Source organism: Mandrillus leucophaeus, unplaced genomic scaffold (genome assembly GCF_000951045.1).
Source record: "Mandrillus leucophaeus isolate KB7577 unplaced genomic scaffold, Mleu.le_1.0 Scaffold261, whole genome shotgun sequence".
Classification (NCBI taxonomy): domain Eukaryota; kingdom Metazoa; phylum Chordata; class Mammalia; order Primates; family Cercopithecidae; genus Mandrillus; species Mandrillus leucophaeus.
The window spans coordinates 1,216,244-1,241,872 of NW_012102710.1; the positions used below are offsets into that span (position 1 = coordinate 1,216,244).

Genomic DNA, 25,629 nt, shown 5'->3' on the forward strand with positions numbered 1-25,629 from the left:
AAGATATATCATTACCTTGTTTCTAAATTACTATATTAGTGACTATTAGTAGCAATAACTCCCTATATTATCGACTCTCCAAAGGCAGTTATGGGTTATGGTATCCATGTAAAATTAGCCTGGTTAACATATGGCTTCTGATTCACACAAGTTTGTGATGGGTATGGTGCTCTGAAGCCAGAGAATGGTGCATACATATTTAATGGCCCAGTGTGGAAGTACTTTGGAATAATGGTCTAAATGCTGAAAATACTTAAATATTTGAAATAATTTTTGCTTAATTTGAACTCAGTGTATATATAGCATTAGGCATAATATTGGATAGTTATCTTAATACAGCTGAATGCGTATAACTTCTGAAGTCAAAGCTTTCAGTTCAAATCGTAACAGAGTTATTGAGAATACACAATGAAAACATGTTTATGTAATACATTTTGGAAATGTAAAGTCCAACATATGGAAACATAGTGCCAGGGACACAGTAAGCACTCAATAATTTTTTGTTGAAACAATAAACTTTATAAGGATTATTATCATCCCTGGTACCTTTAGACTTTTTTTTTTTTGAGACAGAGTCTTGCTCTGTTGTTCAGGCTGGAGTGCAATGACATGATTTTGGCTTACTGAAACCTCTGCCTCCCGAGTTCAAGCTATTTTTAGGCCTCAGCCTCCCAAGGAGCTGGGACTACAGGCATGCACCACCACACCAGGCTAATTTTTGTATTTCCAGTAGAGATGGGGTTTCGCCATGTTGGCCAGGCTGGTGTCAAACTCCTGGCCTCAAGTGATCTGCCTGCCTTGGCCTCCCAAAGTACTGGGATTATAGGCATGAGCCACTGCCCGGCTGCCTTCAGACTTTTCTAAAGGAAGAAAACCTCATGTTAATAAAAATGTTTTAATCATTACTTTTATCATTAATGATCTTGATACAGTTAATATCTTAAGCACTATGAAATATAGTAATTAAAATGGCAATATATTGAAATGTGAAAACAGTTTTAGCACAGCACTTACTGACTATGAAATACTTACTGCAGTTGCCTGTAGATTATTGGGGTAGACATTAAGGAGCTCCTGAGGAGGGTTTAAAGGTTTGAGATAACGTGTGATAAAAACAGTTTTTCCGCTTATATCAATTACTGTTGTAAGACACTGACGATTTGGAAACTTTAAGGCACATTCAGCTTGAAATTTCTCAGTTGCTTGAAGTAATTTCTCATCTTCCTGAGACTCAAACTTCAAAAAGAAAGACTTCATGGAGTTTATATATGATTACAAGAGAGAAAGTACATGTTCAGATTCCACAGTCAACATGCATGAAATGTATGGTTTGGGAATATGACTGACTGCTTACAAAGCTGTCATGTTCTGGTGTCCCTGCAGCTTTATTTAAATTAAATTTGTAGTTTGAAAATTAGACCGACTTATTAAATACTTAAAATATATTTGACAGGATTGAAAGAAAGTAGTCAACAGGTAAGCAATAATATGGAAACTACTACATTAATGAAATAATCTGTGAAAATTAAACTGTGATGTACTAATTCCGATTGATGAGGCTAGAATCAGGCAATAGAGTTGCGTGTGTATTTTGATGGTGGTTTTAAGTGTGCAGGCTAGGGGGCGGCCTCAGAAAATCTAACATCTCAAATGCAAATCTTAAGCAACTCACGTTAAATAGGCAGCAAATTTATGGATCTATATTGATGTGTTAAAATGTTTCAAGTCCATAAGCACTGTAATAACTAGTAGTAGTGGATCTGAGCAAACAATTCCCAGACTTTCTTTTTTTTTTTTTTTTTTTGAGACAGAGTCTTATTCTGTCACCTAGATTGCAGTGCTGTGGCACAAATACAGCTTACTGTACCCTCAAACTCCTGGGCTCAAGTGCTTCTCCCACTGTGGCCTCCTAAAGCAGTGGAATTACAGGCGTGAGCCACTACATCTAGCCACCAATTCCCAGACTTTTAAAAAGTAACTCAAAGCAGATAAAACAGAACGAATGTAAATTTCCTTTACACACATATTGTCATTTCCCCTGCTAAAGCTGCTACTAACAAAAATAACATGAAAAGGAGTGGGTATTTAAATATTTTAAAATGATTTTTTTGTATAAAAATATTTGCGTAGTTGGTTACATTTTAAGGGATTTCATAACAAACTGAAAATTTTATTTTAAAAACTAATTTTTGGGGCTGGGCACAGTGTCTCACACCTGTAATCCCAGCACTTTGAGAGGCCAACACAGGAGGATCACCTGAGCCCAGGAGTTTGAGACCAGCCTGGGCAACATAGTGGGACCTTGTCTCTATAAAACAAACAAACAAACAAAAAAACAGTTAGCCAGGTGCAGTGATGCGTGCTTGTAGTTCCAGTTGCTTGGGAGGCGAAAGTAGGGGGCTCACTTGAGTCTGGGAGGCGGAGGTTCCAGTGAGCTGAGATTGAGCCATTGCACTCCACACTGGGCAATAGAGTGAGACTCTTAAAAAAAATAATGATTTTAAAATAGAATTTAGAGGCAGTGATTGAAAATGTTTTTGACATTGTAGTATATTTGTTTTCTCAGTCTTTCCCACAAAGTAAGATTCCTGACTTTTAAGGGATTTTGTTTTTTTATCTCCAGTGTGGAGAATACTACTTGGCACATAGTAAGTGTTTAACAAATGAGTGAATGAATGAAGCAATGGAAAACATTTCATTACTTTTTATGACCTCAAATAGAATCTAGATTATCCCAGTTGTTCTTGTCTGCCCCTTATATTGGGGCTGAACTGTGGCTTCTATTTCAAATTTGATTACTATACCCTAAGAAGTTGGAGTAGTGGTTGTAGGGGTTATTTAGGATGGAGACATCTCCAGAAGCCTCCTATATATTCTCATAAAATGTTCCTTGACATCTAAATCTTAACATCATCACAATCATAACTGCCTACTGCTGAGCATAGTGCCAAGACACAGTAGCTACCTAATAAAAGTTACGACAAATATATAACTAAGTGAAAGAGGTAAGCTCATACGGCTTTGGTGTAGGTGTATCACAGATTTCTAATGTAGAATGGTCAATCCAGAAGTAATTGTAATTGTGGAAAAATGGAGAATTATAAAACAAGAATGATGTGCAAAAAAGCACACAGCTGAATTCATCCCTATTCCTCTAAACTATTTCATTTACTCATTCATCCAAGTTTTGAAAAATGTTTGTTGGGAGTCTGAAAAATTCCAGCACTCTGGATAAATGAGTATGAAAGAATCCTCCAAAAGAACTTTTAGTCTACAGGGGAACATTAATAAGCAATCAGGGACTTGAGACCTACAGTGCTGTGGGAGCATTTAAGAGAGGCAGCTATAGGCACTGTCCAAAAGAACAACAACAATCTTGAATCAGTACTGATTATTGGTCTTCCAAGTTAAAAAAAAAAAAGTGTGTCTAAAGCTTTTTCTGCCACTTTGATTGGAATGTTCTGTTGAGTCACTTGCCTCTATAAGCAGTGCTTCTTGAGGCCTGTGTTTGTGAATATTCCTTATGTACACCTAGCATACACATAGTAAACATTTAGTCTTTAATACTTGTCCAGGTCACCAAGATGCGATTTTATGGTGTGAAACAGGAATTTAAAGATTAGTAGTATGCTCTGTTAGTGATCTAAGAAGTGCCATGAACAAGTTAAATACTGAAAGAATTTGGGTCATTTATGATGAAACAAATTAAGGTGGAGTTGACTATTCAGTTTGATTCAACAGAAAATTTGAAAGGTTCTTGACTGGTTCAATTCTTTGACCTCTAATGTAAACATGTATAAAAAACTGAATGGGTTTATGTTGCCTTTGAAAAGCTACACTGGCCAGGCGCAGTGGCTCACATCTATAATCTCAGCACTTTGGGAGGCTGACGCCAGAGGATCACTTGAGCCCAGGAGTTTGAGAGCAGCCTGAGCAACAAAATGAGACCTCAACTCTACAAATAAATAAATAAATAAATAAATAAAATTAGCTGTGCCTGGTGGCACATGCCTGCAGTCCCAGTACTTGGGAGGCTGAGGTAGGAGCATCGCTTGGGCTGAAGAGGTCGAGGCTGCAGCAAGCCGTGATTGTACCACTGCACTCCAGCTGGGTAACAGAGCAAGACTCTCTCTCAAAAACAAAAAACAAGAACAAAAAAGAAAAGCTGTACTGAGACAGCCCCAACCCACCAGAAATAACTTCCCGAGATATACTGTAAGAAGCAACTTGTGGATTTTACAGATTTGCAAAGAGTGGAGCTAGCTCCCAGTATGCAGGTGACATTCAGACTCATGACTTCTTAGATTCAAAGCTGACAATCTTTCTCGTAAAATGAAATGGGTCAAAAGACAAGGCAGGACATTCCTCATGGAGCTGGAGACATCTGTAATTCAATGCCCAGGCATTACAGATACATGAGGACACAACACCTGTCCTTCAGGTGGCAGTAGACAGAAGCAGCTAATTAAAGCCTAATAACTATTGACCAATGAACAGTAAAACAAAATAGTACCTTCTTAAGCATGTTACTCATCTATCAGAGGCAAGAAAGAAAAAGAAACAAGAGGCAGGCTTTATTAACAGAAATAATCTTTTTTTTAAAAAAGTATTTTTAACCAAGATCATGTAAGTGATATTAAAATAAGAGTTTCAGGAGTTTCCACAATGAGATACCATCTCACACCAGTTAGAATGGCAATCATTAAAAAGTCAGGAAACAACAGGTGCTGGAGAGGATGTGGAGAAATAGGAACACTTTTACACTGTTGGTGGGACGGAAACTAGTTCCAACCATTGTGGAAAACAGTGTGGCGATTCCTCAAGGATCTAGAACTAGAAACACCATTTGACCCAGCCATCCCATTACTGGGTATATACCCAAAGGATTATAAATCATGCTGCTATAAAGACACATGCACACGTATATTTATTGCAGCACTATTCACAATAGCAAAGACTTGGAACCAACCCAAATGTCCATCAGTGACAGACTGGATTAAGAAAATGTGGCACATATACATCATGGAATACTATGCAGCCATAAAAAAGGATGAGTTTATTTCCTTTGTAGGTACATGGATGCAGCTGGAAACCATCATTCTCAGCAAACTATCGCAAGAACAGAAAAATCCAAACACCTCATGTTCTCACTCATAGGTAGGAATTGAACAATGAGATCACTTGGACACTGGAAGGGTAACATCACATACCGGGGCCTATTGTGGGGAGGAAGGAGTGGGGAGGGATAGCATTAGGAGATATACCTAATGTAAATGACGAGTTGATGGGTGCAGCACACCAACATGGCACATGTATACATATGTAACAAACCTGCACGTTGTGCACATGTACCCTAGAACTTACAGTATAATAATAAAAAGAACAACAAAACAAAAAAAGAGTTTCAGGAGTTTCTACCGATCTTTAAAAATTTGCCATTAGTAGATATGTTTAAAATATCCTGTGGAATGGTTCCATATAGCATGGTGGTAGAGGAGAGACTCTAATCTGCTAATCCGGGAAGTATTGCTGTAAGTGGAAAAACAATTCCAGATTGTGGACCCTATAATTTTAGGATGAGAACTTCTCTCCCCTGAATCGTCTGCAAGTGAAACACTGAGTGGTGTTTTTTGCCACTGCGTGTTTTGGACATAAGGGTTTTGTCAATCAACATGCCTTCCTTATCAAACAGCCACAAAAAGTCTGCCTTCCACAGGGGTTTTCTAAGCCCTCATTTTAGAGGTCTAACAGTGCAAAGGCAGAATCTGACTGCCATTTAACAGCTTTAGGGAAGGAAGGTTGCAGGACTTGAGGACTGTGGTTCAGAGCCCTGGAGGCCTCTTAAAAGTCCTGCAGTAAGAAGTCAGGGCCCGTGAGGGATGCCTAGTGTGGAGGAGTCTTGGGCTTTCATCCTTTCTGCCAGGATAGACTGCTTTCACATGTTTTAGAAACACACCCCCAAGGTGGGGTCCTAGCTGACTGCCTGTTCCTCAGTTATATATACATAGAAATAGCAAAATCATCTTTTGTCTAGAAGTATTTTTGTGTGTATACATGTTTGTTGGTGTTCATTTGAATTTATATTATACATGAAGACAAACATTCAGAATATATTTTTCCCTTTCTAAAAATATTTTGAAATGCATATATCTAGAGAAGCACTGTTTTACTGACAAAATATACAATTAATTTAAATTTCCGTGCATTGCAGATGGGAGATAGTGATAATATTTTTCTCTGGGAACCAAATTGTAATACTGGAAGAAAAGGAGTATGTTTATTTTTTTCCATCTCTGTCTAAATCTTAAATATAATGGATAGACTAGAGTAAGCACAATGATCTGTGCACTATAGGTTAGTAGTTAACAACTTAGGCTTACACGTGAATGTAAGCTTGGAGGAATTTTTATCTCCTTTTCTAGCCTACTGTACCCCCAGTGCCTAAGAAATGTCTGTCACATAGAAGATGTGCAGTAAATATATGCTGAATATATACAGTTTAGAGTCAGACAGACTTGTGTTACCTCTGCCTATGTCACCCTGCATAAATCGAACCTTATTTTCCTCTTCTATAAGTTGGAAACCCCTTGTCCAAGACACCTATGCGTATTCAGGTGAGAACATGTATCCAAAGTTTGACGTAGTGCTGAGGACAGTAAGGATTCAGTACATTATGGTGGTTGTTGTAGATGTTATTACTGTATTTGTTTACATATGAATAAGAGGTCACCATTAATATATTGTCCCAAATCCAATGAGGGCAGTATATAAATGCTGTACAGGTATGTTAGAAGAAGACATTTATTTCTTAACGCATTTATGCCTGAAGTTGCAATTTTTTTGAATTTTTGCAGTCAGACCTTGGCAATGACCTTGAGAGGTAGGCTATAAATAACTCCCACATGCTTAGTGTTCCAGTAATGGAAGACTAGGCATAAATGGGTTTAATGAAGGTTCGGGGACAGTTGCTAACCAGTGAAAGTTCTGGAAACTCTTTTCTAGAGCTGTTTAAAAGCATACTTGTACATATGTTTATTTGTTTCATGAAATGAATTGAGGTGACTCATGAAGGTCATCTAGTCTTGTGATCCTGCGAATTGATTCAATGCATACCATAGCCAAGGATGTAAGATCAGACATGGAAATGTATTCTTGCCAATACTTGTCAAATAAAAGAGCAATCTGATTTTCTAGTTTGTGATATTTTATTTTCTTCACATTGAGAACAGTCTTCTAGAAGTAGAGCATGTTTATATTTGTCTTGCTTTGACCAAAAGTCTTAAGTTTTAGGCAAAGCAAGAGAAATATAAACATATTGCTGATTGACCCAATTACTGGTTCAGTGAAAGTACAGACCCACACATCTATTTTCTCACCACCATTCTGTCTAAACTGAAAGAATAATAAATGGAGATTGAAGTAAGGAAACCTCTGTTTGTGGACTACAGTCAAAGTTCATAAAAGCATAGCCTAGCAAGCACTTCTTGCATTTTATCAAGATAGACATGGGTTTCCAAATTGTAAGCAGTTACCTTTTCTCGAATGGACTCTCCGGGAACCAGCTGGGGCTCAATGGTAATAAAGAGGGTAATGTAGGAGCCTTCACTTAAGCTTCGGACAGAATCAAAACCCCGCTCAAGAATCATATTTCGCTCCTTATTGTAGCCCAGAAGAACTGGGGGAATATCTATTTTAAATGTTCCATCAATCTGTGAAGAAAATATGACTTGGTAAACATCCTGATGCTCTTTCCAACAGAAGTTCAGAGGCAAGTATCAGCTCCTCATTGTCTAATAAATTGAATCAAAACTGCTCAGACTGGCATTCAAAGCCACTCCCATCTTTCTGACCTCTCTAAGCACTCACCAGAAAGGGCTCTGTACGTCATTGCCTTCTTTTCATTGTTTAGCAGAGGGTGTACTGAATATATAATTTGCTTCAGTTCAAATCTTGGTTTAAATGCAGTTTTGGGTTCAAAACTTGGTTTACAGATGAGGAATCTGAGGCTTCCTCATTAGTAAAAAGAGACAATAATGGTATCTACTTTGTTGGGTTGTTATGAGTAGTGAGTGAATAGATATAAAACACTAAGAAAAACGTCCAGCATATGGTAAGCAATCAGTAAATATTGGCTACTGGCCATTCCCCATTTCTAGAATGCTCAGCTTCCCATCTCCATTTTTCAGAATTTTAATTATTTTCCAAAGCTGAGATCAAATGTTATCTAAGGATACAGGAAAACAAGAGTATAAAAACTATGGCAGGCCAGGCACAGTGGCTCACGCTGGATATCCCAGCACTTTGGGAGACTGAGGCAGGTAGAGTACTTGAGGTCACAAGTTTGAGACAAGCCTGGCTAACATGGTGAAACTCCATCTTTACCAAAAATACAAAAATTAGCCAGGTGTGGTGGCACACGCCTGTGGTCCCAGCTACTTGGGAGGCTGAGGCAGAGCAATCGCTTGAACCTGTTAGGCAGAGGTTGCAATGAGCTGAGATGGCGCTACTGCACTCCATCCTGGACAACAGAACCAGACTCTGTCTCAAAAACAAAAAAAACTATGGCATGGAAGGTACAGCTGAAATAACTGAGCTTGTTTATTCTGTAAAATAGATTACACAGGAGGGAATGTGTGCCATTTTTGAAGATTTGAAGTATAAGGATTTAAGACAGGGCTTCTCAGCTTGGGCACTGTGGTGGTTAAGTGTCAACTTGATTGGACTGAAGGATATAAAGTATTGTTCCTGGGTGTGCTGCCAAAGGAGATTAACATTTGAGTCAGTGGACTGGGAGAGGCAGACCCACCCTCAATCAGCACCATCTAATCAGCTGCCAGCATGGCTAGGAGAAGTGTAGGCAGAAGAACGTGGAAGGATTAGACTGGCTAAGCCTTCCCCCCTTCATCTTTCTCCCATGCTGGATGCTTCCTGCCCTCAAACAGACTCCATGTTCTTCAGTTTTTGGACTCTTGGACTTACACCAGTGTTTGCCAGGGGCTCTAGGGCCTTCAGCTACAGACTGAAGGCTGCACTGTCAGCTTCCCTACTTTTGAGGTTTTGGGACTCGGACTGGCTTCCTTGCTCCTTAGCTTGCGGATGGCTTATTGTGGGACTTCACCTTGTGATTGTGTGAGTCAATTCTCCTAATAAACTCCCTTTCATATATATATCTATCCTATTAGTCCTGTTCGTTTAGAGAACCCTAATACAGGCACTGCAGATATTTGGCCAGATCATTGCGTGCTATGGAGGGCTGTCCTGTGCATTGTAGGATGTTCAGCAGCATCCCTAGCCTCTGCACACTAGATGCCAGTAACAGTACCAACTCTTACTAGTTGTGACAGCCAAAAATGTCTTTAGACATTACCAAATGTAGGTACACTTAAGAACACGTGCTTTGGAGTCAGACAAACTTTTTAAATGACGGAAGTAATAAAGTCATTCTCCAAAATGTACTGAAACATAGAAATCAAAAAGTTCAATAGTTTTCTCTGCTTTTACCAACCTCATTTCCCAGGGATAAGCAATGATAGTATATAGAAAGCCAGTACAAGTTGAATCTCACCTCTATTGTAAACTTTGTGATTTGAGCAAGTTCCTTAACCTCTGTAGGCTTCTGTTTCTTCATTTATAAAATGTGAGGTTTAATTGAGGTGATGTATAAACTACCTAGCAATAACATATAATATGCACCCAATAAATATTGTTATTAATATTATTATTGTTGAATCAGGTTTCTACTTGTTATGTGTGGCTCCAGAGAACTGAGCCAGGACCTAAGAATAGGAATTACAGGGAAGTATATAGATTATGGCACAGTTCAAAGAAAACCTTTATGACAGAGCTATTGGGAAGAGAACAAACTGCCTCAGAAGGTAGTGAGTTTTAGAGACACCTATACAGAGCACAGATATTACCAGAATATAGTGAAGGAAGTTCACTTGTCAAGGAGTTTAGAGTAATTCTTTTTGAATACCTTCCCAAATGTGAAATTTAGCAATGCCAAACAACTATCACAGGCAGTGTGATTTGCAAAATAATGTGCTTTTGAATTTTTCTTTTTTCTGTTTAAAATCTATTCAGAGAAGGAAGTGTAAATTCTTTTGACAAACATGTCACTGCATAACCTGTAGCCAGTCCCTTTTGCTTAGGGAAGATTACATTTCCAATTGATCCTTGGAATACAAACCAATTCAAGCCTCTCAGACTTGAGTTTTGGTCTTGGTCTTTTTTTTTTTTAGACGGAGTCTCGCTCTGTTGCCCAGGCTGGAGTGCAGTGGCGCGATCTCAGCTCACTGCAAGCTCCGCCTCCTGGGTTCACGCCATTGGTCTTGGTCTTAATGGAGAGTTTGTGGTCCAGACAGCATTTACCCTGTGTGGACATCACGGTGATTCAAAGCCTCCTGTTGCCATGGACTTAATACTGGTATGTTAAAGCGATTTCAGAATCTTTAACTGTCCTAGATTAGAGCTACTAAGTCGTTCAAGAGTTGTCAACTTAATGGATCCCCTTAATCAAAACCATTAACTCTGCAGAAGGGTGTCTTTGTTAAGCATGTCTCTGCACTTTTCATGTTTTAAATAGTGAGTACTTGTAGAAATATTAATGGAAAGCACTTGATTGAATGGGCTTTCAACTGACCTGATTGTTTTCTTCAAGTTACTTTCAGGCATCTATCCATTCCGCCTTTGTTGTTTTGACAAGTTTCCACTTTATTCTACCTTATTCTTTACTTTTATTTAATATTTAAAAACTCTCAGATTTGAAAAGTCATAGATTAACTACTAATTCTAAGGAACATAGATACTTAATGCAAATGTGACAGAATATCAATGGTTTTAGAGGTTTGTTTCTTTTGAGCCTTCTATGGGCTTTGCATGTATATTCTTCCAGTGTTGAGGATGTACCACACAAAGGAAGTTTTTTCTTTTTTTTCTTTTCGACATGGAGTCTTGCCCTCTTGCCCAGGCTGGAGTGCAATGGCGTGATCTCGGCTCTCTGCAACCTCTGCCTCCCTGGTTCACGCTATTCTCCTGCCTCAGCCTCCCGAGTAGCTGGGATTACAGGTGCACGCCACCATGCCCAGCTAATTTTTTGTATCTTTAGTAGAGATGGGTTTTCACCATGTTGGCCAGGCTCATCTCCAACTCCTGACCTCAGGTGATCTGCCCTCCTTGGCCTCCCAAAGTGCTGGGATTACAGGCCTGAGCCACCGTACCAAGCCACAAAGAACGTTTTAATAGGAAAAATGGATAGAGAAATTCCGTGCTGTCGTGGACCTCTGACTTTAGATACTCACCCTTGCTTGGAAATATATTGTGCTAAATGGAATTTTCACACATCCCAGCCAGTGTCTCTCAATACGGGTATGGATTCCACTTCCTCTTTCACGGTCATCCTAAAGGAAGGGTGGGAAGTAATAGTTGCTTAAGAACTCCAGGAACGCATTTAATTAATCTGGCAGCAGGAAAGCAGCAAGATTTTAGCTGAAAGCATGTGAACTTACATTAGACGGACCTAATCAAATTCTGGTATAGATACGTAATGGCTTTGTGGCCCTAGGAAAGTCATTTGACCTCTCTGAACCTCAGTTTTCTCATCAATAAACCAGAGATTTAACAATCTATAGGATTATTTAGAATAAAATCAGACAATGTGTGTAAAGCACCTAGTACAATTCCTGGCACAGAGCAGACACTCAAGTGAAAATAAAAGAACTACCTCCTTCTCCCTCTTCCCTTTCCTCATTTATACATGTCAAGTTTCAAATATTTCAAACACAAGAAAGATGGAAAATGTTATCAGAGGTGTTTGAACCAAAGCGACTCCATCTTGAGTAAGGGCTAGGAAACATGAGGCTGGTACTTGCTGGGCTTTCCCAGAAAGTTAGGCATTCCTGGCCTCTAGATGTTTACAGTTAAGGGAACAGACTGATAACATTTACTAAACAGGCCCAGACTTAGGAGTGTCCTGATATCCTGATATCTTGAGAACAGCAGCATTCCTAATTTTGCTTTAAATATAATAATATAGATTCTTGCAAAATACAGTAATTTAGAAAATTAATACTTTATCACAAACTCTTGTAGCAGAGCACATCTTCCCGTGATCTTTTATTTTTAATCCTATATCTAAACAAGGGTTCACCCAGGGTGTATGCATTCTTCCTCTTACTTTCGAGACCACCCTGTTCTGTCTATGGAGTAGCTATTCTTTCACCACTTTACTTTCCTAATAAACTTGCTTTTGCTTTGCACTGTGGACTTGCTCTGAATTCTTTCTTGTGTGAGATCCAAGAACCCTCTCTTGGGGTCTATATCGGGACCCCTTTCTGGTAACAATGTGATTGGAACTTACGTAGTGGGTAGATGATATGAAAATGAATACAAGTGTCTTTCTTAAAACTGAGAACATACCTCTAAGACATCATGCAGTACTTCATCAAAAATGTTAATGAACACAGTGTCTTTCACTGACTGCAGACTGGCTGTGCTATAATCTCCATTAGGAGCCCTGCAAGACAGCACATGACCAGGGACTGTGAAAACAGGCAACATAGAAATTATGAGCATTCAAATGTCAGCATTTGAAAAATACCCAAATATGAGCATAGACGTTAGAATTAAAAGTACTGCCTTCATTTCTAGGATTTCTCTTGTACAGGGATACTATAATACCTCCATTCAAATGGACAGAGCATTAGATTAGAGACTGTGCAGAGACAAACCCTCTGCTGGCTTGTCCTGGTGAGTCTCATATTCCCCCACACCCTTGTGGTAAGCTTTTCAAGGAGGCAGCTTGCCAGGACTGAGCTGGCTCAGTGGACAGGCTACAAGGTTTCCAGCTGACACTGGAGCTAGTATATGGACTTTCTAAGCAACTGGGCCCCAGAGGGGTGCTTCTCCAGCAAGACCACTCTCCAGTGATAAACTTCCTACTGGCTGGTTAGTTGCATGGTCCCTGCCTCACACTCACTTTTTCTGTATATAAGTAAAGCAATACAAGGGTGAGGTCTCCTGTAACATAACCCAATCTGAGTCTAGCTAAGAGCAACCATGCCTCTGCATGGCAGGGCTGGTGACTGGGGTACTAGGTGTATTTTGTTGAACATTTGCCTTTATGTTTTCTTGTTCTTTTTGCTTGTTCTGTGCATAATAGTGGTAGCTGTTATGCACAGCTTCTGACTTAACTAGTTCTTATTTATTTATTTATTTGAGACAGAGTCTTGCTATCTCACTAAGGCTGGAGTGCAGTGGTGTGATCTTGCTCACTGCAACTTCCACCTCCCGGGTTCAAGTCATTCTCCTGCCTCAGCCTCCAAGTAGCTGGGATTACAGGCATGTGCCCTGGCCTCAAGTGATCTGCCTGCCTTGGCCTCCCAAACTGCTGGGATTACAGGCATGAGCCACCATGCTCGGACTGACTTAAGTAGTTCTAATCCTTGCTCTGTCTCTAATTTACTGTGTGGCTTTAAGTAAGTCACCTTCCCTTTTTGGGTTTTAGTTTCTTCTCCATAAAGGTAGAGGTTGGACTAGATAATCTCCAAGCTTGCTTCAAGTACTGAAATAATAATAACCATTTAAATACCTAAAATCCTTTGACCAAACTTCTGAAATGCCTATTTATTTCTGGTGAGGAAGAAAGTATGATTTATGGGAACTAAGGAGTTTCAGATTTACTTGAGGGGACAGAGGAAAAAAGGAAAGCAATGTAAGTCATTGGGGTCAAGGGAATGAAAAACTTTGGACTTTAAGAAGCCAGAGCCTGGAGGAGCGTAGGATGTCCCAACAATGAACCTGGGGTTTTAAAAGTTGAACATTTTTCCATTTTTATTCTTGAAGGGAGTCAGCTGTGGTACAAGAGGAAAAGCATGGGACTTGGTGTCAGGACACCTGGATCTTGTTGCCGCTCACTAGCTACAAAACCCTTCACCTTAGCTATTTCTCGTGAGCCTGCTTTCTTCACATTTCTTCAAAATGTCCTATAGTTCTTTAAAGAGGAAAATATGCTTACTTAAATGGAAGTTCTAGTTCTTCATTCCAGCTGGGGTTTGGTCCTTCAGCTGTAGTTGTATGGCAAACTGTTCGTTGAAAAGAGACTTCTACAAAGGGACGTACTAAAACCTTAAAATCAAAAGCAAATTCTGAGTTCCCAGTGGTTAGTCAAATTATTTTTTTGTTAGCAAAAATATAGTATATTTACTAAATAGTATGTTTCCAAAGAAAATGAAGCAGAAAGCAGACTATCCATGAAGTTTACAGGCATTTCTTAAAAACGTAAGGGACAAGATGGAAAGCTGAAGTCCAGCATCTCTCACCTGGCCGAGGGGGTAGTCAGCATTGTGGGTTGGGCTATGTGTGCTTGGGGAAGCAGCACGCTTTTCACTGAACATCCTTGAAGACTTTGACGGCTGCTGGAATTTGCTAGGAGGGAAAATGTTTGAAGGAAATTAATGATGGGGGAAGTCTAATTATATATTGAGAAGATGATTATTTATTTATTGAGACAGGGTCTCGCTCTGTTGCCCAAGCTGAAGTGCAGTGGCATGATCTTGGCTAGTGCAATCTCACCTCACTGCAACCTCTGTCTCCCAAGCTCAGGTGATCCTCCCACCTCAGCCTCCCAAGTAGCTGGGACTACAGGTGTGAGTCACCACACCTGGCTAATTTTTGTATTTTTAGTAAATATGTGGTTTTGCCATATTGCCAAGGCTGGTCTCAAACTCCTGAGCTCAAGCAATCTGCCCACCTTGGCCTCCCAAAGTGCTGGAGTCACAGGCATGAGTTACTGCACCCAGCCTTATTTTTATTTTTATTTTTTAAATTTTTTGAGATAGGGCCTTGCTCTGTTGCCCAGGCTGGAGTACAGTGGCATGATTATGGCTCACTCCAGCCTCAACCTCCCAGGCTCAAGCAATTTTCCCACTTCAGCCTCCTGAGTGGCTGAGACTACAAACACACTCCACCATGCCCAGCTAATTTTTAAATTTTTTTGTAGGGACCAGAGGTCTCAGTATGTTGCTCAGGGTGGTCTTGAACTCCTGCGTTCAAGTGATCCTCCTGTCTTGGCTGATATTACAGGTGTGAGCCACCATGCCCAGCTTGAGAAGATGCTTTTTTCCAAAGATGTATGGCCCTGGTGGCTGTGGTGACAAACATTCTCCCTTAAGCTTGTTGACATTGCAGAAGGCTTTAGTATGCTCTGGTCCCCACCGAGTCACCTAGAGATTGCTAGAGCCTTCCCCAACTTCCATTCCCAGGCCTATGTGCTAAGAACAAAGGAAAATGTCTCCTTTCTCCTCCCCTCTAGGGGGCGCCCGAGTGGGGGAACCTGCCTTTCCCTCCATAGATGAGAGCCTCGATCCCTCACAGGTAGGAGATCTGAGCTTCCTGACCAGCCTGCGCCATCTCCATCCAGTCCAGGTTCTCCCCACTGTATGTTTTTTGTACCTGTACCCTCCAATAACCCCAAGCTACACATGTCAGGCAAGGAATCTCTTGGGGCCTGCCAAGCCTCATCAGGAAAGGGAGGTGCAGGGATTCCTAGCTTGAGTTAGGATCAGCGAGTCTTATCTTCTCCCTTCTCAACTGCTGTTCTAAGGAACAAATGAAGGTCAAATCCAGAGAGCCTCTTCTGGATACCTCCCCCATCACCATAACAACATACTTGCATATTTGTATTGAACCTTATGGTTTGCCAAGTATTTCACATTCATTACTGGGCAAAATACAAATAGTCTCTTTCTATAGACTATCACCTTTCACAGCTAAAGTTTCAGACAAATGTAAGTGGAACATTTAACACAACACCTACCATAGAAAAGCTCTTTTCTCTTTGGAAAACCATCAGTTACTTTATTAAACAAACATTTGTGGCTGGATGCAATGGTTCATGCCTGTATTCCCAGCACTTTGGGAGGCCAAAATGGGAGAACCGCTTAAGCCCAGCAGTTCAAGACCAGCCTGATCAACAGAATGAAACCCCATCTCTAAAAAAATAATAAATTAGCTGGGTTTGGTGGTGTGTACCTGTAGTCTTAGCTACTTGGGAGGTTGAGGCAGGAGGATCTCTTGAGCCCAGGAGTCCCAAGTCTGCAGTAAGTTATGATTGCACCACTGCACTCCAGCCTGGGTGACATAGGAAGACCCTGGCTCTAAGAAGTAAAATAAAAAAAAAACCCAAACCCATTTTTTTATTACCTATATTTTAGGCCCCATGTTAGACTTTGGGCTTTTAAGATGAAGAAGATAACACTTCAGTGCAAATTAGAAGGCAGACACATAAACAAATCATCTCAATAAAGTGAGATAGGTATTAGACTAGAGGGATGGTCAGAGGCTGTATGAGAACAGTGAGGGAGGCAAAAAAAAAAAAAAAAAAAAACCCTATGTGGATGAATGCAAAGGTAAAGGGTGAAGACTTGGGCAGGTTTAATGGAACAGTTGATGTCTGAGCTGTCTCGATCCATCTGCATTGAATGTGTAGCATGTAGGATCAACTGTGCTCCCTTAATTTAGTTGAATGAAGTGATTTAACACTTAAAAATAGTCTATGGAGGTGAAAACTACAAGAAGCACCTCTATGTTCTTTAAAAAATAGTTTTTCACCCCAGTTGAGCTTTGAGGCAATCAGGGTGAAAGGGTAGGCTGTGAGCTCAGGAAAGCAATGCCACAGCAGATTCAAGAGCTTATATGGGCATTTACAAGTAACAAAGCATTAGGAATAGTTGATGATGGTAGATGCTTTCTAATAGGTTAAAGACTTAAAAAAAAAAAAAAAAAAGACACACACACACACACACACACAAATATGTAGGGGCCGGGCGCAGTGGCTCATGCCTATAGTCCCAGCACTTTGGGAGGTAGAGGCAGGAAGATCACTTGAGGCCAGGAGTCCAAGACCAGCCTGGGCAAAATTGGGACACCCTGTCTCTACAAAAAATAAAAAATTAGCCTGGCATGGTGGGGCACACCTGTAGTCCCAACTACTTGGGAAACTGAGATGGGAGGATCCCTTGAGCCCAGGAGGTCGAGGCTGCAGTGAGCTGTGATAGCACCACTGTACTCAGCCTGGGCAACAGAGTGAGACCCTGTTTCAAAATAAAAAATGTAAGGCAAAATAATGGGGTGAGAGGAAGGAGAGAGACAGAACTAAATTAAACGGTAAGAACCTAGGGAGAAAAGACGGCAAGGACTGGAACAGTGTTCCTCCAAGGAAACAGGTAGGGCTGAATGACCTTAGCCAAGTCACTTATACTCTCTTTACTTCCATTTCCCCTTTTGTGAAATGGAGATAGTAATAGCAGGAACAGTTAAACGAAATCTTTTTTTTTTTTTTTTGAGACGGAGTCTGACTCTGTCGCCCAGGCTGGAGTGCAGTGGCGCAGTTTCTGCTCACCACAAGCTCTGCCCCCCAGGTTCATGCCATTCTCCTGCCTCAGCCTCCCCAGTAGCTGGGACTACAAGCACTCACCAACACGCCCGGCTAATTTTTTTGTATTTTTAGTAGAGACGGGGTTTCCCTGTGTTCACCAGGATGGTCTTGATCTCCTGATCTTGTGATCCACCCACCTTGGCCTCCCAGAGTGCTGGGATTACAGGCATGAACCACCGCACCTGGCCTTGAAATGAAATATTACATGTGAACCTGCCTACCATGGTGCTTGAAACAGGTGAATACATGTTAAGTGCTACTTTCTCCCATTACACTGGTAAGGGCACCACCAAAAAGAAGTTTCAGGCCAGGTGCATTGGCTCACACCAGTAATCCCAGCACTTTGGGAGGCTGAGGCAGGAGGATCGCTTGAGGCCAGGAGTTCCAGACCAGCCTGGGCAAAATAGCAGGACCCTATCTCTACAAAAAAAAGTAGTTTTAATTTTTGGTCCTTCCTCCTCTGTTTCCTCAGACTCATCTTCCCAATGGCTGAAGGCTCCTTGTTGTCCCTGGTGTAGTGAATTCTAGTAGTCATAACACATTACTCAGAACAGATGAAAGGGAAGCCACATTTTTATGTTCACAGCACACATGTTTCAGAGCCTTGGATAGACACCTTCTGTGACTCTCCCCAGCTCATACCCACTTCTCTGAGATCTGTTCCTGTCTTTGAGGCTGGTGCTTCTGACCCTGTCTCTCTGGTTATCGGCGATTAGACCATGGATCAACACCTGACCAAGTTAGCGCCTTCAGATTTCTCTGGAGAAAATGACGCTTAGTTGGTGGTACTCTGGCTGCATGGGCCACTTCCATCACATGGAGAAAAATGAAGCAAACTCAGAGTGAGGCAAGTGAGAGGCCATGGGGCCTCAGGAGAACTATCTTATCCCTGTAATCTACCATGTAGTTCAGCTATACCTCTTGTCCTTGTCCTGAGTTATTCGAGATGTTCCTAATAAATCCCCCCTGTAGCCTGAATTGACGGAATCAACTCTATTACTTGCAAACAGTAGGGCCTTGGCTTTGCAATGACCCTCAGCCGCCTGCTGAACAATAACCATGTTAAGAAGGAGAGTGAGTGTGCTGTAAAGGGGTGATTGACTTGGCTGGGATGCTGCATACTGCATCTCGGGCTGTTGGGAGGGCTCTCACCTCACTGCCGGCTTCCTCACTGGAATATCATAAGCTCGGACAATGTTCACCAGCAGCTTTATGTCTCCATCAGACAGGTTTTGGGCTGTCACCTTCTTCCGACCTTTTCTCCTTGGCCGCAGTGGTCGCTTTTGTTCTGCCAGCTTGAAAAGGCTTAGGCCCAAAATGCTAATGATTACAGAACAGGATCAGGACTTTAAGAAAAAGAAAGGTCTGCAAAATTATGAGACAACTTCCTGAACTCTGCCCCACGGTCCTGCACAGGCCCCTGAAAAACTCTTTGTCCTTTGAAGGTGGGTGGAAATAGTCTAGAAATTCTCCCAAATGGGAGAGATCCTACTGCATGGATTGTTAAAACTTACTCTAGCTGCTGCTTATCCAAGGAAAAAAAGCCATGCTCTGGCCCCTATGTTTCCTGCCTAATCTCTACCTTGCTTATCCACCAGTTCCTCAAACATGCCTATGGTCTCCCACCCTTCACATTTGCTTGGGCCAGTCCTGCAGAGGGAATGCCTCCCTGCATCTTCCTTGTCTGCCTAGTTGGTTGCAGTTTTACCCATCCCTTGGGGCCAGTGTCTTCACCTCCCCTAGAGACTCAGCTACACTGGCTAGAAGGGTTACTCTCTCTTTCAAACCCCTTGATCTCCTATTAGTCTGCTCTCTTCACATGGCAGTGGGTGTGTACGGCTGCTTAGGCAGTTGCTGGGTTATCTCTTTCTCTCTGGAGTTAGAACTGGGTGTGAATCCTGGCTCCACTCTTTGCCCTTGGGCAAATTATTTCACCTCTTTAAGTCTCTGTTTCATCATCTGTAAAATGTGGATAATGATACCTACTTCTTTAGGTTGTTGAAGGGATTGAAGAAGAAAGTGTGTGCAAAGCACCCTGACACTGGTCTAGCGTTTAGTAGATGTCCTAAAATGGTAACTATTGGGTTGAGGCCAGTGATTAAGGTGGAGGAAGAGGAAGAGGTATAGGGAGGAGGAAGCGGGTAGGGGAGAAGCAAGAGGCTCGTTCTCTCATGTCTCTACCTTTCACGGAGATGATATGCAAGAAACACTTCCTGGAAGATGAAAGCAACAGAGTCAGTGAATCATAGGAGAAAGGTTCATGGACCAAATAAATTCTGACCCAGAAACTAAACAGAAACAAAGATGTGACTTTGTATCTGGAAGCTGATGTTCATGGCTGTGTGAAACAAAGAACAAAGCCAGCTCTGCAGAGCTGGCCACAGGCTACAATGCACATGGTTCTCTGCTTCCTTCCTGAGAATCAGAGCTGGCTAAGTGACCTCTTGACTGGAGCCCCTTTTTGCAAGAGGCACATGCCAGCTGAGGCTGAGGTCTCTGCAGCTCCTGTCTGGGCACTGCTGATAGCTCCTATAAGGAATCCCAGGGAAGTTCCAGGATTCCAGGAGCTGTTGTTCCTGTTTGTTCTCCAGGGTTTTGCACAGAATAGCTACCATTTATAAGCACCTCCTATGTATTGAGAAGAGTGCTGGGTGCCTTACATATAACATTTCTAATGTTTACACATATGATATTTACCCCATATTTCAGATGAAGAAATTAGAGGCTACGAGAGGTGTTACGATTTGCTGAAGGTTCCTTAGTAGTAGGAGGGAGAGCAGGGTTCAAACTCAGGTCACTGTGACTACACAGCTCATGTTTTTAATCACTCTGCCAGGACACTTACCTAACCCAAACTAGGGGGCCTCAGAGACAGAACTTTGTTAGAGGTCCTAACATGACAACACTTCCACTGTCAATGCTTCCTCCCTCCCCTGGAGGTAAGTCCTCCCTGAGACTTTGATGTCTCCATAGCAGTCAGCATGGGAGCACCATGTCAGCCAGGACCATCAAATACAGAAACATCTTAAAGCCAAGAAGGAACTGAAATTAAAAGAAGAAAGAACATACCCTGAGCCTTCAGAACTTAATGCAGAAAGTAAAGCAGAAAAAAAGGAAAAGAAAAAAAAAACAATATGAAAAATCATCATCTATTCTAAGTGTACTTTTCATGACTTTGAAAACATTCAGTGACTGGACTGTGGGCCTGGAATAGAGAGAGAGGTTTTGCATGGATTTATGTGGGTGTAGCCTCCTTTCTATATGTGGAAAGGGGCTGCTATGGATAGCACATTTTTTTTTTGTCTCCTTCCCAACTTGATGGTGGAGAGAAAGTACGTGCATAGAAAAAACCTTTTTAGGAGACCAAGAGACTTAATCACAGAAAAGGTCATGTGGCCTGCACAAGACCACCAGTACGGGAAATTATCTTTCATCTTTTCTGTATCCACACCCCTAGTTGAAGCCATATGACAATTATCCAAACTAATGAGTCGATCAAGCAAATACAGTCAATTCCCAATATCTATGTGAATATCAGATCTTCCCTGCTGTTCTACACTCTCACCAAGCACATGCACCAGCTCTCTGCCCATCAGCTGTGGTGCTGGAACCAGGTTTCCTCGTGTACCCCAGAAGCTTGTGGGTGGGGTTTCAGCCACCTCTACTGCCATGTGACAGGAGAGAAAGGGAATGTCTGGCACTGGGAGACTAGGAGGACAGGAGAAGTACTTGCAGGAGGGAAATGCTGTCAGGTTTAGTTCAATGAGAATGAGAAAATGGCAAAGGCTAATGAAGTTGATTTGGAAGTAGGGGAGGTGAGATGGGCTTTATTGGAATGTGATGGGAGAGGCCCTAGGAAGACTTGTTCTAATAGAAATTCCTTAACTAATGTCATCATCAGGTATTAACCAGGTTTAACACATTATTCCTGGCCCAAATGCATACCATACAATGATTTTTAAAAATCTTATATGATACCTTTCATACAATAAGAGTACAAATAATTTTGATAAGAAGTGATAATAATGGCTTTGATTATTTTTACCTGATATTGGGAACTTCTTCTTCTACTATCATATCAGCAAGAAGAAAATACTGTTTTGCAATTAAGAAACGATTTATCACTGATTCTCTAACCTGGGGAAAGAAATCAGCTTATTTAAAATGTTCTTATTATTTAAACTTCATAGTTCACTCTCCACACTCCAAGTTTTTACCCTAATGTCATCTCAGTGTCCCCCTGACCCTCCAGCCCAACTGTTACTTTCCTCTGCAATGCTGGTCTCCTCTTGCTGTAAACCCTCTAGCTTTCTGTACTAGACTGTAAGCTCCCTAAAGTCAGGGGTTTTCCTGTTTTGCTTATTGCAATATTGGAGTTCCTGGTAAAGTTCCTGGCATATAAGATGGCAAAATTTTGCTGAATTAATGAATTAACCATTACAAAAAATAGGGCCAGTCTCAAAACACACGTACTTAAGAACTGATTCTTAAGTTATTCCCTTATTCAGAATGATTCACTTCCTAATTCCAGAGGACCTCTGGCTGGGTACGGTGGCTCACGCCTGTAATCCCAGCACTTTGAAAGGCCGAGGCGAGTGGATTGCTTGAGCTCAGGAGTTTGAGACTAACCTGGGGCACATGGTGAAACCCCATCTCTACAAAAAATATAAAAATTAGCCAGTCATGGTAGTGTGCACCTGTAGTCCTGGCTACTCGAGAGGCTGAGGTGGGAGGATGGCTTGAGCCCAGGAGTTGGAGGTTAGAGTGAGCTGAGATCCCACTACTGACTGCACTTCAGCTTGGGCGACAGAGCCAGCCAGCCCCCTGTCTCAAATATATAAAAATAAAAATAAATATAAATAAATAACCTCTTAAATAGGTTTTTATATATGTCCTTTTTTTTTTTTTTTTTTAATAATACATGAGCCACAGGGTACACACACTGGATAGGGAAAATGCACTGTAGTCACTGTGGCATTTGTGGCAAGTTAAGGTTATTGAAGGAAGGAAGGAAAGAAGGAAACGAAGGAAAAAGGACAAATGAAAGGATGTTTCAGCTTTAATTTTTAGTTTTCTAGTGCATAAGGGCAGTTAGTATATGGTTTAAAAACTTTTGTTTTTTTCTGATTACGAAGGTAATCGTTGTAACTCAATGCAACATTCAAATATTGGAAAAAACATGACTTAGAAATTGAATCCCTTGTAATTATGCCCCATTAAAAGATAACCGCTGATAATAAACCAGAACATAACCTAGTGGTTTCATATATTTGAAAGGTGATGATAGTTGTCAATCAATTGTATATTTGTATTTATGAGGAAATTTATGCCAGCTAAGTGGCTTGCGTAAGCTCACACAGATATTTATGAGTAGAGGACTTTCCACCTTAGGATGCTGGCTCTTTTCTCCCTATGAAGACAGTTTTATATGATTTTTCTTACCTGCTGGAGGTACTTGGCTACTATGGCCCTATGGGTGTCTATGTGTTCCTTGGTTTCAATTACACTTCTGTCTTGTAACCGTTTCTCATAGTCCTAAAATTAAAAAGAGGCAATGATTTTAAAGCACTCTCTGGTGCTTTTTTTAAGATCAGGGAATTATTTATCACATATGATTTAAGTTATAAATTGTGGTTCTACAACATGGCACATGTATACATATGTAACAAACCTGCACATTGTGCATATGTACCCTAGAACTTAAAGTATAATAAAAATAAATAAATAAATAAATTGTGGTTCTAAATATTTCTTCCACCTTCTTTCTAACTTTTGGTTCAGAATTGGTCTTTGATGCAGTAACCAGGATTCTGAGACAGGTAGCTGAAATGCCTTACTAGTAGAAGAGAATTCTGTACAGTAGTTACAAGTTAAAATGTTAAGTCAGGAAGAAATAGACGCCACAGAGAAGCTCTTCCAAGCAACTTAGGCAAAGCCCCTGCTTAAGTTTTGCCTTTTCTATTTTAAGTAAAGTTTCAGTTAAAATATTACCATAATCATATAACATCTGGCTGTAGCTGAGTCAGGTCATCTGCTTGGAGGAGAGTGATGCATACATTTGGCTTTGTCTGCTCAGGCTTCTCCCCTTTTCTGTCAATAAAATTATGTGTGTGCCCTGGGAACTGCTATGTTCTCCTGCAATCCCACTCTCTGGTCACAGTGGAATGCCTGGTTGTGGTACCTAACTCAGGCTCGGAGGACACATCTCTGCTGGCTGAAGATACTAGATGTGAACTTGTATGATGCTGGTGACCATGTGGCCAAGTAGAGAAAACCTGTCTGCAAATGATGCCAACACCTCAGAGAAGCTGAGAGAGGATGGAGAAGGTTCCTGGCAGCAGGCCAGGCACAGATGCACTCATGCCATTCACACGTTTTTAGATATTTAATGCTATTTTGAGATTTCATCATCCAGTAAACACCCCTTCGTACCTAAGGTAGTTCAAAATCGGCTTTTATCTCCTGTGACCAAAGTCCAGACTAATACAGAGAAGAACCAAATAACCAACCGTATTATTCAAGAATAGTTTTGGCATGAAAAATCTTCATGGTACTAATTCCTGATGGCTGTCCATTTACCTTGTTAAGTATTAATAAAAGTGCGTGTGTCTACAGTTCATGAAAAGCAGGAAAAAAGAAAAAAAAAGTGCATGTGTCTCGTTTCACTGGCCTGCCCCACCTACACGGGCCTGTTACCTGCAATTCCTCAAAGGCTCCTCCGCCCCACACCGGGAGATGTGATCTGCCCTCCTCTGAGTCTTTGTTCCTCCTGCTGCGCTTGACCAGGATGGATGTCCAGCCCTGTTCCTTTACCTCCTTCCTGCCCCACCCACCCCATGGCTGTTCAGATCCTATCCCTCTAGTTTTCCCTGTAGTGCTTTACCAGTGTGCTGAGTATACGACACTTAGTAAATACTGCATTAAAATGGAATTGAATTCCTAAGGCATTCAAATATTATTAGCCATATTAACCCCTAAGATATTTTTCAACCCTACAATTCTAATTGTACGCAGTTCAGTTGACTCAGAATCCTGGTTACTGATTAGTTTATATATCATTATATTGAGGCAGAGAGATTATTTAAATGGTGAATTCAAGAAAAAGCATAGAAAGGTTATGTATAAAAGTGCAATAAAAGAGAAACCGCTATTGCTAGTGACAACATAACAAAAACAAAATACGTATACAGTAGTATACCTAACAGCACAGCAGGTACTTTATTATTTTATTAACCCCTCTATGGCAATTTCTTACCTGGAATACCTTTTCCATAATTTCTCGGTCATAGACTGGAACTTGCTTATAATTTCGGAATTCTGGCACCTCTTGGCTTCTAAGATGAAGAAGCCTAAATCGTTTGGATCTATTTAATTCTTGATCTGAAACAAAGTTAAATTCCTGTTGCAGCTGCTCCAGTCTAAAGAAATCAGGGACATAGGATTCACCACTGGTAGCAACCTATAAAAAACAGAAAATGCAAAACTCCAGATGACAGTCAGATCTCATCCAAAGAAACTTGGCACTGAGTGTCAAGGAACATTTAAAAGTTTTAGATTAAAAGACTTGAAAGAAAAAATACTTTAAAATATAGTAATAATGAGTCACATGCTATTATATTCGTTTAGTAGCTGTGAACAATACCACAAATCATTTTTCCAAACAATAAAAATTAGGTTTCATTTTTGGTGTTCATGCTTCCCTAGTAGTGTTATTATGCAAATATACAGACTGAAAAAGAAGAGATTTGTGCCAGACTGCAGTGTATTACTAGGTGCCTACTAGAAATAAGATTACTCATATACATATTATATATAAAATTAAATATATGACTTTTTAATGTCATGCACATATGCAGATAAAGGCCTCAGAGGCAGATGGTCAGCTTTACTTGGCTCCACAGCCATGCTTTCCTGTCTCTGAAGAGCACCTCACAGCCTTGGTCATTGAAAAAAGTGAGCCAGAGATGGATCCAGGCCAGACAGCCTCCAAGGCCCCTGTGCATTGTTTCAAGATGGCCAGGTCCAACACCTCTGAGAAGCTGAGCAGATGGGGACTGCACCTCACACAGGTGCTGCCCGCCTCTCTGCTTGGTGCTTTGCTGGCTGTAACCTCCTGAGCAGGGGGAAAGCCAGTGCCCCAAGATGTACTGGGGCCTTGCATGGGAAAGGCAGTTCTGCTGTGAAAATCCTGGTTC

At 41.0% G+C, this 25,629-nt stretch overlaps 1 protein-coding gene across 1 annotated transcript in view; it reads right to left on the reverse strand.

The window, feature by feature from the left end:
• The window catches only part of CC2D2A (coiled-coil and C2 domain containing 2A), a 140,526-nt gene that overhangs the window by 20,637 nt on the left and 94,260 nt on the right, over positions 1-25,629 (reverse strand). The window contains exons 20-29 of the mRNA XM_011984135.1: positions 24,690-24,893; positions 22,877-22,969; positions 21,480-21,571; positions 18,587-18,754; positions 14,319-14,424; positions 14,015-14,124; positions 12,418-12,514; positions 11,301-11,399; positions 7,533-7,709; positions 1,033-1,236 (exon numbers count right to left, since the gene is read on the reverse strand). Of these exons, the coding sequence (XP_011839525.1) occupies positions 1,033-1,236; positions 7,533-7,709; positions 11,301-11,399; positions 12,418-12,514; positions 14,015-14,124; positions 14,319-14,424; positions 18,587-18,754; positions 21,480-21,571; positions 22,877-22,969; positions 24,690-24,893 (1,350 nt within the window). The remainder of the gene's footprint in view (positions 1-1,032; positions 1,237-7,532; positions 7,710-11,300; positions 11,400-12,417; positions 12,515-14,014; positions 14,125-14,318; positions 14,425-18,586; positions 18,755-21,479; positions 21,572-22,876; positions 22,970-24,689; positions 24,894-25,629) is intronic.